The sequence below is a fragment of the Sinocyclocheilus anshuiensis genome, unplaced genomic scaffold (assembly GCF_001515605.1).
Source record: "Sinocyclocheilus anshuiensis isolate Anshui unplaced genomic scaffold, SAMN03320099.WGS_v1.1 scaffold1199, whole genome shotgun sequence".
Classification (NCBI taxonomy): Eukaryota; Metazoa; Chordata; class Actinopteri; order Cypriniformes; family Cyprinidae; genus Sinocyclocheilus; species Sinocyclocheilus anshuiensis.
In genome coordinates, this window is record NW_015540934.1 from 593,886 (window position 1) to 612,639 (window position 18,754).

Here is an 18,754-nt window from a genome sequence, read left to right on the forward strand (position 1 = left end):
CTGAAAAAAGACTATGAATTGGATTCAGAATGATAATCAAAACGTAGATAAAGTCGATCAACACCCCAAAGCTTGACAGTCATTATTACCTCTTCATTGGTCGACATTTTATTCCATAACGTTACACAGTTTTGATACTGTTTTATGTCTCATGATTGTGTTAGAATACATGTGGAAGCATCTGTTGTTTCGGTTTCTTCTTCACTTGTGTTTTTTGGAAATTCTGTACAGAAGATGTGTACTAGCGCCCCCTACAGTATAACAATGAAAACACGGATTCTAGGAGCACAAGTATAGCTCATATATATTTAGACTTTTTTAAAGTATAAGTCAAGTATACTTAAATGTCATTTTAAGTATATTTCTGAGAAGTACATAAAGCCAATTTCTGAGAAGTACATAAAAAGTAGACTAAAAGTATACTTTCCTATTTTAAGTTCAAAAGAAGTATACTAATAGCACACTTGAATAAACGTCTTTTTCGCAAGGGTATACGAAAAAAGACCCACAGTGGCTTGTCCTGCTTACCATTTTCTAAGTGATATTTGGCACCATTTTTGCAGTTTAGCTCTTCGTCTTGCTGGATGGAAACGGTGCTTTATTCGCAAATGTTTAATGCGTAATTCCAATTTTGCACATAAATTAAATTTGCAACTTTGGATGCAAACATAGCTTATTATATTCTGATCTTTAAATATGGCATAAATTCCTCTTTCAACATACTTTAAGCATACCTGCAAACTCTGGAATTCGGAAATTCTGAGAAAATAAGTCAGAATTGCGAGATAGAAATTCAGAATTCTGAGAAAAATGTCAGTTCTGAGTTTATATCCTGCAATTCCGTATTGTGAGATGAAAAAAAAAATTGCCATTACCTTTTTTATTCTCTGGTGGAAACAGAAATATATACTGTATGTATATGATTATTTTGCATGTTTTTTTATGCTACTAAACAAAAATGTTAAGTACAGTCTCTTAGAAAAGTAACAAGCTGCATGATTTGAGATATCATATGTGTTCATAGATCAAACTGCGAGTCGAGTTATGCATTTTGGGATAGTGGAGCACCTTTAAGTATGCACAATACTAAGGATACTCGACTTAGCAAACACCGCTAATGAAGAACAAAAACAACAAATAGCAAGATTACACTTACACAAACTTTCATATCACAAAATATAGGAAATTACAGTACATGTCAAACACACATAAACCATTCCAATACATTTTTAAAAGCAACACACAATCAACTCTCAGTGTACAGCTCTCACAGAAATCCTCAAGCACAGAGAAACTGTCCTCCAGTGCTTGTTCGGTTAGTGATAACAATCGTAAATCATCCGAAAAGAAGTTAAAATTAAAATAGCTGTCATTCTGATCGAGAACATGGAAGATGGAAAGTATCCCGACATCGTAGTGAATTTGTCTGAGCCTAATAAACCGTCGCTCTGCTAAACTCTGTGACATCTGCCAAAGAATTCTGCCATTCGTGTTCCAAGTTCCATGCTGCAGTTACTTTATACAGGCTGGCTTTGGGATGATAAAGATGTTTAACATTTTGACGTTTACATTGGGATAAGGTTAGAAAATGTCTAGTTTAGAAAAATCCCACATGCCACACTGAATTAAACGCATTTTAATTGACAAGCGTTGTGTGTTTTATTCGTTTTAAGAAGCCTCATCCTCTCTCTAAATCTCTTTCCATCCCAACCCCCATCCCTCCTCCAGGAAGCTGCACTGCACTCGTAATTTTATCCACATGCAGCTTTTTTTGTCCTTCATCCTGAGAGCCATCTTCATCTTCATCAGAGATGCTGCGCTGCATTACTCACAGGAGTACTACCACTGCAACTCTCATCCGGTACACATAAACAACCACACGACACATGCACATAAACGCATTATATTCTGTATATACATCATAAATAAAAGTACAGATAAGCTCTCTGAGCTGATGTGTTTCCGGGGTTTCCCTCAGCCTGGCTGCAAAGTGGCACTGTTCCTGTCTAATTACTGCATCCTGGCAAATTACAGCTGGCTGCTGGTGGAAGGACATTATCTGCACAGCCTCATTAACCTCTCACTGCGTTCACAGAAGAATCATATGACCCCTTTAAGAAGAACTGATTTCATACATCCACTAAAAATCACCAAAACACCAGCAGATTACAGGACACTGAGTTAGTTCTGTCGGTTTTGATTCATTTAAAATGAGCAAACAAAATTTATACAAAAACAATTTTAGTTCATATTCTTCTAAACTTCTACTGAACTACCAAACAGTGAATTTCTTTTGTTTGATTTCAGCTGAGAGTTCAAACACAATTTCACCGGTCAGAATTCATGCAAACCTGAACAGTAAAAAAACAAAAGCAGAGAAAGATCAGTGCATGTTTCCTGCATTTGCATGTGTACAAATGGAAGTGAAGGGAATGCAAATTCCTGATATACAATTAAAGCTTAATTATGTTCCCACAGGGATCCCAATGCTCATTATTATCAGCTGGAGTTTGGCCAAATACCTGCACCAGGATGAAGGGTACGTTCACAAACATTCAAAAATGTTAAGTTGAGAAATAGGCTCTTTTAAGCTCAGTCTGATCTCTCGGGGGACTTTCTTTGTTTATACCAACCTCCTTTGGACAACAACAAAAGATCATTTATTATATTTGTATTATGTAAGAGAGTCTATTTTAAACCAGCATGGCTGCGCATGAGAACACACAGTATGTTGTGTATGTGTGCTGTCAGATGCTGGGAGACGAGAGATCATGGCTGGATATGGTGGATACTGCGAGTTCCCGTCATCACTTTTATCACAGTAAGCAAACTTTCCAGTTCAAGTTTGATTCGGCCAGTTTCTGGCCTATTCTCTCAGATTTAAACACTGTTTTTACTTTCAAATGGCTCTGTTTACAATGTTTTTAAATAATTATTCATTATATTGTCATGCCATGTTTATAATATTTTTGAAATATCCAACAGTTTATGGAACAATGAATAGTCATTTTAATTATCTCAAGGGAACTGTTTTTCAGGTAAACATGCTGTTTTTTCTGAGTATAATTCGGACATTAGTGGCTAAACTGAAAGCTCCTGACATGCATGGAAATGAAATCAATCTTCACAGGTGAGGGAAAATAACACGTTTGAGTGGTAACAAACAGAATTGCAAAAATAATGACAGGGACAAAAATAATATGCATTTTATGGAAAGTCATTTTTTTGCTGGGTTTTCTTGTACTGCTAGGGTCACACAAATGACACACTCCAGTTTTATGTGATTGAAAAATAAATGAGTGTGTAAAACAGATGCAGAATTCTTACTCATCCTCCTCTTTTTTATGGTGTAGGAAGCTGGCGAAATCTACATTTCTCTTAGTGTCGCTGTTTGGACTGCAGTATGTGCTCTTTGCCTTTTTCCCTGATAGCGTGAGCGTGCTAACCTTCAAAATCTGGAATGTCATTGAGCTAGCATTAGCATCCACACAGGTGATGATGTACAACTCAACATCTCTCCTTCATACACACACGTACACAAAGAGTCACGGCAAATCTCTACATATGTTATATCGTAAATACAGCTTTATGTGAGTGTACTGTATGTATACAGGTAAAGTAGGTTATACTATATAGACTTTAAATATGCTTCATGAACAGGAAAAAAAAACAAAAAAACAATGAAGCCCAAACTGTGTACAGTACATTTATTGGACAATGTGTTTGTTATTTATACTCTCTCTGGCTTTATAAAATTATCCCTCATTGCCTTTTGGTTCTGTTTCATGTTGTGTTTGCTATTACAGGGCTTTATTGTGGCACTGCTGTACTGTTTTTTGAATGGAGAGGTGAGTGAATCAAAAAAAATGGAAATTCGAATCAAATTATCTTAGGTTATGCTTTCCAGAGACGGACAGAGTTTAATTCATCACACATTTCCTGCACATTTTAGACACACTTGTCATTATCGGATCCCGCTCTATGTATATGAAGCAGGACGGTTCTGTTTAATGTTTCACTGGTAAATCTTAACAACTATTGACCTTTAACTTTTGACAGGTACAATATGAAGTCCAAAGACGATGGAGACGGTGGCGCCTGAAGCAGCGTTTCCATGGTGATCCCAGGGTGCATCACGGCTCCCTGAGTAACAGTGGCCTGCCGCTGACACAGGTCTCACTGCTGACACGTCCCAGCACACAGATCACCTGACCACAAGCATCCAACGCCACCTCAGATCACTCATGCCACAATACAACAGCTAAAATCATCACAAATGCACCCAATCCCTCCGGTTAACTAAAACAACAAAAGCTGTCAGCTGACTGACACTCTCCAAAATCAAAGCTTCATGGCCATAACAAACTCTCAGACAATTTATGAAAATGATTGTATTTGTCTTGTGTCTGTTTGTTCTTGATGGTTGTAGTTATTAGGAAACAAATGCATGTGTGCAGTGAAAAGTAAATGTTTATATATATATGAGAAACCATCAATATTAGGTAATGACAGCACAATATGTGATACTATCTAAAAGGGTCATGACTTGAGGAATTACATTTTCTTTGATCTTATACATATACATTTCAGACTGCAAAAAATACTCCTCCCGGCAAAGGGGTGTTTGACTTAAATGAATCGTTCTTTCTACTCTGTCCACATTGCAGTGTCACACTTTGATAGACATTTGCATCCACGGCGGCACATCAACATCGACCTTTCCATAGCCGCCCAGCAGTGGTGGGCTGTGCGGTGACAAGAGGTGTGTCTCATTTCCTAATTTGTGTGTCCTCGTTTCCTCACTATTTAAGAAATGAGAAGCACCCAAGGAATGAGATGTAATGACGCTAGCTAATCAAAACAATGGCCATTTCGGAAAAATCTTAGGGTGTGTTTATATTTTATTTATTTTGGTCCAGACCAAAAAAGAAAATGAACTTACCAAACATCCAATACAGCTGCTGTGTACTGGGCTAAAGGCGCTCATTGTATGTGTGTATTTTTGCCAGGTTATAACTCACGAAGAGCTTATGGAATGTGTTAAGGAGTCAAAACAATGGCAGTGATTCTTCCACTGAACAGCTGGAGATCTGCTGTAAGGAGCTGGCAGTTCTGACTCTTGTACTGAACTGTAAAAGGCAACATTGCTCCTATGACGAGAAGAATCAGTTACTGTAATTCGTCCTTTGTCACATCTTGTGACATCACATCCTGATTTTAGTTCGTTTAGATGTCTTTTGGTCGAACCGCACCAGAGTTTGGGCCTGTCCAAGGGCTTGTCCAAATACCCACACTTGCGGTCTTTTCACTTGACCACTTGTCTACTGACGTACTTCTTGTATTTGACCCAAGTGTTCAAGTGTGTGTGAAGACCACAAGTGTGTGTGTAAAACGTTTCGGCTGTGTCCGAAATCGCATACTCTCATGAGTAGGTACGATTTTGAGCAAGTAATTACTTTGCGATTGCAAAAAGAGTGTGTTCTATATAGTATGACTGTGTGTAGTATGAATGTAATCTGGACGTACTACATTTGCCTTGTTGTCATTGTCACGTGACCTGCCAGCGTCGCGTCACCAGAGATTGTCTTACTATAGGGAGATGAGAGGGTCTGTATTACTTACTATTGGAGAAAGCGTAACAGTCAACTTGGATCACGTGTCCCTTAATAACCAATCACATTACAGCCTTGACGTCATTGAGTTGTGCGACACTCAATCACCGTTTACGGATACCATAGGAATGAATGAGAAATGCCGTAAACTGAATCCCACCTGTCGCAAAAAGTCAGTGACTTCTCTTATAAAACTGCATTTTTTTCAGTTTAAACTCTAAAAATAGTTTAATTCTAAATTATTGCTTAGTGTAAAACATGTTGGAGATTAGCCAATAGGCTGTCGATTCATTAAATGATAAGCTGTTTCTTCTAAAAAGCTGTTTATTCAGTGTTTGCATTGACATCTATTAAAAAAAACGGCCTCTGGTCTCCTTTCCCACAAACTGGCAAACCGGAAGCGTTAGCATTAGCCGTTATGCTTTTTTGGCTAAAGGTTGCAGGCTTGCCTGTCACATTCAAATTGGTTGTCATAGTAACGACACTAATTTGTGGGCTAAAAGTGCCAGTACGTGTGCTCATTGGCGCCCCTTCAGCTGGTGCCGCCCTAGGCAACCGCCTAGCTCGCCTATACCTAGAAACGGCCCTGGTCACTGCCATTCATAAATCCTCTCCCGTGGCCTCATGGGATAGTGAAGAGTCCATCGTATGCACACTCCAGAATCACGCAGGAAGTAGTAGGTCATCCAGGTACTTTTTGCCTACTCTTTTATGACTATTGTGAATTCGGACATACTTCCCCAGACAGCAGACCGTTTCGGCCCAGATCCGGCCCACATCTGGCCCGCCTGGATTTCACATGGGCCAGATGTGGGCCGGATCTGGGCCAACACTATGTTGCTGTCTGGGTCTTTTGTCACATACTGTTTTTCACCCACTATGTAGTAGGGAAGTATGTGGTTTTGGATGCAGCTTTCATTCCCCGATGGGACACTTATAGTGTTGTAAAAATGCAAGTGTTTACAGAGCTGTATTTTGATTTTCAATACTTTGCAGTTTAAAATAAACTTCTAAATGTCTGTTCAGTAGTCTCTATAAAAGATTAGACAATTTAGTAATTGTGGCGCTTCTAATTAAGTGATAAAAAGCAGTTACAAATGTTGTACAAAATAAACATACTCATCTTTGCACCAATAAAATGTGCAACACTTTATGTTTTACGATCAAATTATATGTAATATCTATTTATTATTAATATTTAACTTAACACTGGAAAGGTTTCTGCGTCCTCCTGTGAGATCTCGGCAAAAAGTCTCACGATTTATTTCCAAAACATGATGCATGATGGGATACACTTAGCCTCGAACACCATTCTGGAGCGGTATGGATTTAGTTTGCGTTAAGGGCACTGTAATTTTGGCATTTTTAAGACCTGGGACAGTCTTGCGCATATACTTCCTGTTGTTTGCACGCACTCTCAAGTGGCCAAGACCGCATGTGTGGGTATTTGGAAAAGCCCTTTGTTTCGAAGAGGACCAAGAACCCTGAAAAAGGTGCGTCTTGGTCCACTTGTTTAAAGGTTCTGATGGCAGCGTTCACACTTTTTCAAATGAAGCGCACTAACAGAGCAATCACATCAGAGTTTGTTTTAATCAAACTAAATCTGCCAAGTGTGAACACACCCTTAAAGGAAACTGAGCATCGAAATCGAGCGCTTTGGGAGGTGGGAAATCAACCTCAAGAAATATTAAACAAAGACCCCTTTAATATATATTTTTTCATCCCCTTGTTTATCTATGTGTAAATATTGAGATGATGCCTTGCACACCTATTATCTATGTATTGTCCTGTGAAATATTGTGAGTTGTGAAACAAAAATGTAAAGAAAATAAAAATCTTGTTATTAAATGAACTTATCCCCCATGTATAGTTAAGTATTAAAAATACAGTAAAAAGGTCTGTTTAATGATGAAAAATAGAGAATTATCTATTAAATAAACTATTAAGACTAACTGTAAAGATTCATGGTTTGTCAGAGTCAATTGTCAACTGCTGGTCATCAATAATATTAATTACATGAAATAAGAAAAATTATAGAATGAAATAATCTGCTTTGAAAGCAGTGTTTCTGATAAAAATAAATAAAATACAACCAAACAAACTAGTAAAGACATTTATTTCCACACCAGGCCAGCACTAATTTTCTGCCAGGATATTTTCTATTAAGTTTACAGAAATTTCTTCTAAACCTAAAACACAATGCAATGTTTAATTCAAAATAAAGGTAAAACACCTGTGCAAAATTTAAATGGAAAATTCCTTCATATTACCATTGGTACATTGGGCCTTTTTGGGGCCTTTTTAGAAGGTTCCTCATTGTTTGTAAACCTTTAAATCACTTCTCAATATTGATGAAAAAGAAAGCAGATACAGAGCAGAGCTGCTCGAGATGAACCAACCGCAGCTTCTAATGCAGCTTCTCCAAGTTTTAAAGAGATTATTGTTAGTGCCGGCCTTATTTCTACAGTTTGTCAGGATGTCCACTAAAGGGCAACAGCGGTTCAATATACTGGATGTGCCGTGCTGCCATTCCATTGAGGAAGAACAGGAAGGTGGCGGTGAACTGGCACCAGAAGGTGAGAGTAAACCCAAGGAGCGTTGCAAATGCCCCTAACAGGAGTACAAAACTTGCGACTCCTCCGGCAGCCATTACCCCCGCCAGCAGCACCAGCCGTGCCCCGAGGGTCCAGCGTCGACTGGAGTCCCTCCCTTCGCTGGCCTGTGACATCACAAGCAACTCCAGTCCGAATATGGCACTGACCAGAGCCAGAGTAATCACAGAACGACACACCGCCAAGCCCACGCCCAGACCATCCACCCCTGCCTCCTCCAGATGTCTAGTGCAGTTAGAGGATGCTTTAAAACTCTGGGACCCCAACACGGAGCCCTGCTGCTCCTCCAGTGAGCAGAAATACCACAGGCCGAACATACGGCGGCCGGCGAGCAGCCAGTGACCATCACACACCGCAATAGACGAGAGGATGACAGACAGAAATGTACACAGGATAATAAGACTGCGGCAAAATAAGTCTAGAAAAAGAGGAGTGGACTTCCCACGTGGAACAGGCCCGACCTGCAGAGAAACAGAGTTATCAGAAGAAATCTGATCCACATGTATCAACATCAGATCCTGCTGTGGCCACTTATGTTATGCCCTTTCTGAAGACTGAAAACGGCTAGACTGCTGAAAAAATGAATGAAACTACATTTATATATGTAGTTTAATGAGGACAGGCTATTATAAGGAAAGTATTTCTGCAAAAAAACTAACTTTTCCCTTCTCACAACCATGTAAACAACGCTTCATTTTGTTGTGTATTGAACAACTTTCTTGTCCAAGTCAATTGGCGCTATCGAATTTGCGCTATTAATAATTATAGCATCTTATCTAGCCTTTTCATCCAAAAGTAAATTTATGATTCCACTCTAAAGAATAACATAAACGTCAAATAGCATAAACATTTAAAATACGTAAAGGCATTACCCTGATTTGTATTGCAGTCATATTGAGTTCATGTGCCTTAAAGCCCACAGACCAGAAGACGCGAGACGAAGAAGCCAAGTCAACTCCAGTCGAAAGTACAGTATGATTTTAGTGTAACATTAACTGGCGTCGATCAGCGAAAGTAGTTCAGTCTTCAAACCCGCCCGTCCCGTCTTGCTCCTTAGACACGCAGATCACGGGCGCTTCGTGTTAGTTTTCCGGTCACGGAGGTTTTCGGTAACTAGGAATCAGATATTATGCTAGAGGCAGCTCCTGTATAAAGGAGTTTCTTCAAATTTGGGCATTTTTGTTCTAGGAGATTTATATATTTAAGTTTTTTTTAATGTTTGCTATAGGTAACAAAACTGTTTTGGTAACTTTATAATATGCATTCTATAATATAATAGGCATAATATAGAAAGTAAAGAGTAACAGTAATTTTTATCCCCCAGACATTCAATTTTAACTACGAAAACCCATCAAAAAAAGTTGACATTCACTGCAAAACTATCATTTCATTAAAGAGTAAATCAGACATCAGCTATTTTGATATGAAGGCTATGGTTGACTTTGGAAAAAAAAAAAAATATATATATATATATACATATAATAAACAAATAATACTGTATAAAGCCTAAACTTGAGCCAATTTTCACGCGTGATGTGTACATGAAAAAAAAAATTCTAATTATGCATAAAATGTGCATTTACATGAATCGCTGCCTATAAAATGTGCCTTAGCAAGGTTGTTTTCTTCCAAATTTTTTGTCAATCAGACAGAGAATGCTTTAAATACAGTGTAGTGGACATATTTTAAGGTAACTATTTTTTAATAATAACAGTAGGCTATAGTATCCCATTTTTAGTTTTGTGGGGCTTTGATTCGATTATAAACTTTTCCAGTAGCCTAACTAGGTTGCTAGAACTATTTTAACAAATAACTAAGTTCCTATTTATTTCCGTTTTTCACTAGACATTATTAAAATGGCTATATCTTACTAGTAAAAAAAAAAATCAACAACCTTAAAACACTGGCCAGTCACTAGTAGTAGTTTAACTAGTATGTTTAAGTAATTAGTAAAATAATCTGTTGTTGGTATCAAGCACGACATAGCTATTACTAAAGGTAGGCCTTAAACTCTGCTAAGAATGTTTCTCTTCACAGAAATTGTTAATTATCTAAACTGATGATTATCAAAATTACTGACTGGCCAAAGTCCCTTTTGGGTGACTGTGACCTAAAACATAATTATGCAATTTATAGTCTCTAGCGAAAAGACTTTGAGCCCTTTCCAGACTGAGGTGAAGACATTAGGTGGGATAGAAATCATGGACAACTGTGGAAATGGTCAATTAAAACCTTTCATTGATGTTTACACACCCATCTACCACATAAACCCATTGAACTAGAGTGAAATATTTTAAAGCCCTTGTGTGTTTGTAAATGTCTGGTCAGGTGATGTGAGCAAATATACCTCATAACTGCAATCAAATGACTGATAGGACATTGATAATATCAAGTACTGGCTAATTTACAATTAAGGCAGGTCTTATGTATTAGGAATGATAGACAAGTCATTCCACTTGATATTAGTTACAGCCAGACACATTATCAAGTCCGTCTCAGGAAAACAGCTCAATTATCGTATAGAATATTGCTATTTTACAGAAATGCACAACTACATCTTGAATGAATTAAATCCAACACTCATACAGTAAATCCATTTAATTATTTGATCAGGTTATTTTTTTAAATCACAAAATCTTTCATGGGGTCTCAATTAAAAAAAAACAAGAAAAAAAAAAAAGTCAAACATCAAAGTTTTTAAGGGAAATCCAACATGTTTTCCTTAGTCAGTGTTTGTACGAAAACACAGAGCAAACATGGTTTTAGAAGAAGTGATTTTATGGCATTGTATAAATTTGAATTCATTTGTGCTTTTCACTACATGGTTGCTGGTGGATGATTTCTCTTGGCCTGAGAGGAATTTGCCTATTCTCTCACACAGAACAGAGTCTGCGTGCTACGGTGTAACAGTAACACCCTTGTGAGAGGACACACTGGAGGCCTTAAGGCGTTTTTATGGGAGGACAGTGCAGGTAAAGGCAGGCTGGCCATGATGGGTTCAGTCTATTAGATTCCGTATTTCCCCTTCAGCTCCTCTACCTTTGCGATGTATGCTTTCAATGCATCATCCTGACTCATACCTGAAAAGTGAAAGAGAAGAAAAACAGACAGAGAGGAAGATACATACACACACACACACACACACACACACACACACACACGCTGCAATTTTGATTTAGAGATAAACTTAGGCCACATTTATTTATTCACTTTAATTTTGATAAGGAAAAGCTCACCTGTGCTAACATCTCCTACGGTGGCCTGTTTGTACAGACTGTAAATTTCCAGCATCTCAGCGTCCGCTGGTTTCGTTTTCAGATGTTTGACCTCCTCTGCTGCTTTCTGAAACTCAGCCTGTGAAAAAACCAACAACATGAGCCAACAGAACACTCTACAAACACATGCTGTGTTATAGACAATCGGTCAGCAATATTGATTTAAGTTTCACAACCCTTAAGTAGACAAAAATTGTGAGAGTTGAGATATCACAGATAGTTTGCAGTTCAGTGAGTGAGTTCATTCAGAGAAGATTTCATCAGACTGATTCAATCCTATAACCCAGGAGTGTGTGATTCTTTTAAATGAATCAATGTTTTCAAATGATTTCACAACTATGACTTATTTTGCTGTGCTACTATGGATTCTACAGCGGCGGTGTAGATTTGTTTCACCTTTAACAAGCGATTCATTAGACACTGGTGATACTTTGTGATATTCAAGACTTCTGAAGAGGAATATAGGTTAATGCTGCTCAGAGGTGGCATAACTGAAAAGGTGGCACAGAAGCACTTAGCAATTACTACTATATGCATTGATACTAGGGGCTGAGCAGGCATAATTGAATCTGGCTTTTATGCGGCATTGCATCTTTACACATTTTGAGCGAACACAAAGCAGCCTTAACTCGGCTGTGTAAAGACATCTTTACACAAATATTACAGCTGTATAATTTGATACTGAGGTGGATCAGAGCAGGCATAATTTAGTCTGGCTTGTATGTGGCTTCATGTCTTGAATTTCAAGCAGCCTCAACTCAGCGGTGTAAGGAGGCTTGGAGTTCACATCAACAAACAATAACATTCTGTTTAACCTAAGCACTCACGGCAGTTTTGTTGTCTGCCGCTTTAAATGCTTGAGGGCGGATTCAGTTTCTAATTGGATGGATTCTTACTGGCTGTAAATGTTTTGTCATTTATCAGCTAGAAAAAAAAAAATTTTTTGATAGTGATTCCACCAATATTGTTCCTCAGTGTCATTATTGTTATAGTTGCTTAATTCTATTCTCATAGAATTAGAACTTATTGTACTAGGTGCGAACAGGCCTTAAAACAGAATAGAATATTAATCACTTTTAATGGAATTTCCCCCAACGCTACATTAAAGGAACACTCCACTATTTTTGAAAATAGGCTCATTATCCAACTCCCCTAGAGTTAAACAGTTGAGTTTTACCGTTTTCGAATCCATTCAGCCGATCTCCGGGTCTGGTGGTAGCACTTTTAGCTGTAGCTTAGCATAGATAATTGAATCTGATTAGACCGTTAGCATCCGATATGGCTAGGAACTATACTATCATTGCAAGTTCCTTGATTATTACGCCGGAATGAGAGTATAGTTCCTAGGCATATCGGCCTAGAACATCACAACTTTTCATTTTCCGTCGGTCTTAGTACACGATGTAACTACAGAAGAGTCAAGTTTTAAATAGGAAAAATATCGAAACTCTTTGGTCATTTTTGAGCGAGATGCTAACGGTCTAATCAGATTCAATGATCTATGCTAGTTCCTTTAATTTAAGAATCCGCTCTGCACTGAATACAAAAAGCAGACTAAGGATAAGTGAAACCTCACCATCCATATGCATTCAGTTCTCATTCTTACTTACAAAAAGGACTGAAAAGATTTTGTTCATGGCCACTTTACATTGGTCTTCCTCCGTAATGCTGGCAGGAGACATGAACTGATTATGTAACCATGCGCACAAAGGCCAGCACACATTAAAAAGGGTTTAGCAGATCTCTGATCACGGGGGTCCAACTCCATCCATCTCTCTCTCAATCAATCAATCACACACACTTTACTATGCCTGCGATTCTTTGACCTAATTACGTGACATGCGCACTAAGGCTCCTCGTCATCGAGCAGCTTCTATTCCTTCATCTTCCTTCCTGTTACAGTAACCACACAACGTCCTCGAGTAAACCTCAGTCTTATCATTGCAACATGTTATCAGATTTCAGTGCATAACGACTAAATACAGACCCACTTCTCACACCTTCTTTAACTGACAAGTATTTTTGGAGAAGAACCGTTAACGACAACTAACATTTTTCACGTTATTAGTCCTATTATTTTTTTAATGTGGTCCACTCTGCATGCTCTAATACTAAAAGAATCTACTTCCCACTTAAACTAATCTATTCTAACGATCTAAGAATATCGAATTAAAGAACCTTTTAGTTTTTAAATTCAATAACTTCCAGCTGTCGAGCAATGGATGAGTGTGGAGTAAAAGGGCGCTCATGCTTCAAAGGGCAGGACGGAACAGAGCAGCGGGTTTCACGTTTGACATTTGCATATTTTCACCCCAAAAATATATTTTCTGTCATCATTTACTGACCCTCGTGTCATTCCAAAACATGACATTCTTCAGCGCAAACAGCACGCAGAATCGCCTTTCACTCCTTATTGCGTTGCATACATTAAAAATGAACGGTGACTGAGGCTAGCAACATCTCGCTTTGTGTTCAGCGGAAGAAAGTCACACGTGACTTTTTGGGGTAACCACCCGTTTCGTAAAAACGCGACGCGGCGTTATGCGTCCGTGTAGCGCGTGTAAAAGCCAGCGATTAAGAAACAGCGCAAACGGAGCACAAAAGCTCGCTCTATATTATAATTCACTTCACATTCACGCCACACCCACGTAGACATGGCGCTCTCTTCAGCTCTGCATGCATATTATTGCCCTCCAGTGTCATTTACTACATGTAATGCAAAGCTGACTTTTTACCTCTCTCGATCGAGGTAAATCAGTAATAATCTTTAAGACATGTGAAATACTAACCAGATGCGCTCATTCGAACAGCACCATGTCGTTTCCTATACGAGTTTTAAATGCAATTCTTAAATCAAACAAATGCGTCCTGTTCGCACAATGCACATACTCACCTCGGACATGGTTGTAGATGTTTCAGTCTGTTACAATTGATATGCTTGAAGACCCGCTGTGACGGCAGCGCGATACTCCGACGATTGCTGTAGTATGGGCTGGCACGCCCCCTCGCACTCCATTGGCTGCTGGGGCATGTATTGAGCAATCTGTCCAATCAAATTCACGGAAATGTAGGACTTTCAACTGGGCCACAGGGTCACGCTAGGGATGCCAGATTGAGAGTATTGTGCAAATATACAAATGCCTTTCAGTGTTGCCAATTTAGCAATTTTGTTGCTAGATTTAGCAGCTTTTCAGACTACCCTAGCAACTTTTTCTTCCAAAAGCACCTAGCAACAAATTTAGCAATTTTTTTTATTTATTTGGCAACATTTAGCAACTTTTGATAAGTGATTCAAACGATAAAAAAGGCACACATTTTCCATCTAAATTACACAAAAAGAGGAAACCAAAGGTGCCTAGCAGTACACAATTCACATGAATTAAGTTGGCTGCTATTAGCAATTGTTTAATTTAATAATAATAATAATAATTGAATAATTGTTAATTTATGATACACCTTGTTAGTAGCTTGTACTTGAGTTTGTTGATCAGTTAGTGCACGGTAAGAAAAATATCTAGAAAAATGAAAAAGGTAGTAATTTTCCAGGACATTATCCGTTATCCATTGTAACCCTGTAACCCGAAAACACAAAATACAATGTGTAATTTAAAATGTAGGTAAAAAAACGTGTGAATAATAATTACGGAAAATTCCTTCATATTAATAGATTTTGCCCTATTTTTACAGACCTTTCTTAGAGTGTAGCATACAAACTACTAATACACTGCTTAAAACTATAATTGTTCAGAATGAGTAGTTTTACTAGTTTACTAGCTAATAAAAATAAACTTAAATTGTAATTGTTAAAAAATGTGAGTGTTTAATAATTCAATGTTGTATTTAAAATTAGTTATTTATATTTTAATATTATATTATGCATTTATATTATTTTATAAACACATCTAAATTAAAATATTTAATTTTTTTTTTTTGCTGAGATTTGATGCAGTGACAATTTTGCATCGTGATTACGCAATGACGTAACCGCGCAATGACATCGTGTCATTTAGCAACTTTTAGCAACAAATCAGTCTTCCTTTAGCAACTTCCCCTGAAAATTAGTTGGCAACACTGATGCCTTTATTCAAACAGAAGCTACTCATTTCAACAGAAGTTGACGTGTCTTATGACTTTTTTTTTTTATCACTGGTTCTGAACTGGACAAACAACTGATCCTTAGTTTGATGAGGTGGCCTATTGTTAATGTATGTAAAAACAATCCACAAATATAACTAAAATACAAATAAAGGTTTATGTAACCAGATGTTTTTGTATTACAATACTCATAAAGCTTTTTAGTAAATAGCAACAGAATTGATCAACATATGCAAATTACCTTCAAATACCGTGTTTCTAAACTTTAACTTTACTAATTTTCAGTCATAGACGATATGTCCATGGTTGACCAGCAGCCTGATAACTTACCGTGTAGTATTTACAGTATTTTTTGCATAGTTAACATACTAATGTTTTGATGGATGATGATTGTAATGGAGGTAAAGACGATTACAGCCCAGATAGCACACGATCTGCAAGATGTCTGTTAAAGATTGGGCATCAACACTCACTCTGACAGAGGAACTGTTCACTGGTCATGTTGAGCTGCCTTCAGATCACCACATTACACAAATTCAGAATGTTTTTATTTGCTTTATTAATTTGTGTTTTGCTCTGTTTAATAATTCTGAATGGATCCGTATATATTTATATACAGTCAGGTTAGGTATCCACTATTGAATGGGACTAATAGATCGGTAGGGGTGTTGATGCTAATCCACCACGGGACTCGGGTAAGAAGTGCGACAGGAGACAGGGCACTGTTCAACTCTTTATCTGAAGTATTTAACTGTTCACAGCAGATGGCACAACATTGCTCCAATTGGATTGGATATTGTACAACTTAAGGCCACAAAGTGTTAAATGTGGTCTTTCTGAAATAAACAGAATAAAACAAGCATCAGTTTGCATCTGCTAAATGTAAATTACAGACATGAAAATAACAACTTGCTACTGACACATTATACATGAATCAACATGACCAGGAAAGGATTAACAGTAGCTGGCGTACGCATTTGAATCACCGTACATCTTATAATATGTACTTATAATATAACAACATTATAAACAATGTAAGGTTCGATTACACAAGATGAATATTTAAACACAACAATTGGCTTCCTCAGCAGTGGGAAGGCTCAGTAGGCAGTTGTCCATGTAGAAGCTTCGCTTATGGACTGCAACACTTCCTCATTCCCGAACCGCTGGCAGCGAATGTGCATCTGCAGCGCAAAGGTAGCGCAGCAGGGGCTGCGTGTCATCCCGAAAGGCAAGACTTGCCATTCGTAGACATCTGGCGGGTCCCTTCGGCGCATGTTCCTCCAAATGAACCTCAGAAGGGGTCTGTCCTCGGGTAGGAGTCTCACTTGGTGGAACATGCCACGTATAAAAGTCCTTCCCCTATAAACATACATAGGGAATTTAGAACAACTATATTCTTCAAAGCGGAAGTAAGCCGTTTTCTGAGAATGTGCGAGACTTCCGGTTCATTACCCGCTGTAGGGACATAACGAGAAGAATAACAACGTGCAGTAAACAGTAAAACTGTTTGCAGTACAAACCAGTGTGTTCATAATTAAGATAATGCATTAAAATAATAACGTAAGACACACCAATTTGCTTACTAGACGCAGATGAGACCGGAAACCAGACCCATAAAAATTACAAATGGCCTCGCCCGGTCTTATGTGGAAAATATGGATAGCGGTCTCCGTGTGGTCCTGTTTGGTATTGCAGCTTGACATGTAGTTTTAGAAAAAAGCTCTAAACAAATGTAACATTAATTTTTTTCCCTAACAGTTTTTGCTGTTGCACTGTATACATAAATTGTGAATTATGAAAATGAATTATATTTTTTTATTTATCTTGAAAATTCTTGCAGAAAATATAGTTTTGTGAGAATCGTTCTCAATCTTAATCTTTCTTGAACTTGGTAAACAATTATCTTTATTTGAAATGTTTCAAGTCTTAAAGGGGTCATATGATGCTTTTTTAAAGATCATTATACTCCCGCTCTCTCTCTCTTTCTCTCTCTCTCACTCTCTCGCTCTCTCTCGCTCTCTCTCTCTTTCTCTCTCTCTCTCTCTCTCACACACACACACGCGCGCGCGCGCACACACACACACACGATGCGCAAAACTCCGCATTTGAACAGTCAATAGCAAATACTTAAACTAATAACAAAACAGTAGCTGATTCAGAAACGCCAGATTGTCATAGCAAAGTCAGAATTACCTCCTCTCCTAGGTTCACGAAACGGTCGTCCATAAAATGCATTGCTGTTCTGTTGTAAGTAATCTTAAAGATTCCTAAATGCATCTACTTTCGGAAGGCCAAATAAAGTGCTTTTGCTTTCGCCTAGAAACACACAGCTTCTCCCTGACATGGCTGCTTCAACACTAACCGCGGTTACTGAAACCACGCCTTCTTTCTTTGCGTGAACATTTGAGCGGCATTATGCAAATATTTCCACATAGTGAGGTAGATATGTGGGGGCGTGTTAGAACGAGCCGTTTTAGGGGGGCGTGGCAGAGTCTTAACTTTGATAAAGAATATCTCTTTGGTTTTGAGACTTTAGTCTTTGCAACTTCAGGGATCTTATCTATGCACAATCAGCTTGTAACACTCCAAAGAGAAAGGAAAACTTGAAATCGCATCATATGACCCCTTTAATATTTTCCCTTTTGTTATACTGGGTTTAGTCATACTGGGATGTATGCTAAAATTGTTGTACGCCACTGTGGCGCTCTACCTAGAAAATTTGGTTTCATGCCACCAAAATGTACATTGCAAGGGCGTTGAAATAGCTGAAATAGTTAGATCCAATCTGATTTGCCAGTTATGCAACTTCCTGTCAAGTCCTCTGGGAAATAATCTCATGCAAAAACAGCTAAACCATATTTTCTCAAGACCATGAATTTGAAATTTTATTTAATTCTTAGAAGATTTAAAAAAAAAATCTCAATTGGACGCAGTGTCCAAATTAAAATAGATATTTAATTTGCATTCCATTTTTGACAAGGATAAATAGAGATGTAAATTAACATTTAGTGCTTAAAAAACAACAGGCTGCTCATAAAACAAGCTATAGAATATGAACATAACGGTTTGTTTTGGACCGTGGAGACGTATTTATTTTTCGTTCCCACTTTGTTTCCGCATTGAACGTGTCACATGCTGTATCTATTGTTCTGCGGCT

The 18,754-nt window shown here is 38.0% G+C and overlaps 2 protein-coding genes and 1 pseudogene across 2 annotated transcripts in view; 1 reads left to right on the plus strand and 2 right to left on the minus strand.

Moving 5' to 3' along the window:
* Positions 1 to 4,281, plus strand: part of LOC107689516 (secretin receptor-like) — a 16,776-nt gene extending 12,495 nt beyond the window's left edge. Inside the window, exons 6-13 of the mRNA XM_016487521.1 lie at positions 1,729 to 1,861; positions 1,979 to 2,100; positions 2,456 to 2,539; positions 2,752 to 2,821; positions 3,039 to 3,130; positions 3,354 to 3,492; positions 3,807 to 3,848; positions 4,060 to 4,281. Of these exons, the coding sequence (XP_016343007.1) occupies positions 1,729 to 1,861; positions 1,979 to 2,100; positions 2,456 to 2,539; positions 2,752 to 2,821; positions 3,039 to 3,130; positions 3,354 to 3,492; positions 3,807 to 3,848; positions 4,060 to 4,212 (835 nt within the window). The 3' untranslated portion in view covers positions 4,213 to 4,281. The remainder of the gene's footprint in view (positions 1 to 1,728; positions 1,862 to 1,978; positions 2,101 to 2,455; positions 2,540 to 2,751; positions 2,822 to 3,038; positions 3,131 to 3,353; positions 3,493 to 3,806; positions 3,849 to 4,059) is intronic.
* Positions 4,282 to 8,066: 3,785 nt separating this feature from the next.
* On the minus strand, positions 8,067 to 9,117 carry LOC107689494 (voltage-dependent calcium channel gamma-like subunit). The gene is made up of 2 exons (XM_016487496.1): positions 9,097 to 9,117; positions 8,067 to 8,685 (listed from the first exon to the last, which is right to left on the minus strand). The coding sequence occupies exons 1-2, from the start codon at positions 9,115 to 9,117 to the stop codon at positions 8,074 to 8,076; spliced, it is 633 nt and encodes a 210-aa protein (XP_016342982.1). The 3' UTR covers positions 8,067 to 8,073.
* A 1,690-nt stretch (positions 9,118 to 10,807) lies between these two features.
* Positions 10,808 to 14,518, minus strand: LOC107689497 (acyl-CoA-binding protein-like; annotated as a pseudogene).
* Positions 14,519 to 18,754: the final 4,236 nt, after the last annotated feature.

Coding starts and splice junctions, on each gene's coding strand:
- LOC107689494 (XM_016487496.1), bottom strand. CDS start 9,117: ATGACTGCAATACAAATCAGG. Junction 8,686..9,096: donor TGACTGCAATACAAATCAGG/GTAATGCCTTTA, acceptor GTTTCTCTGCAG/GTCGGGCCTGTTCCACGTGG.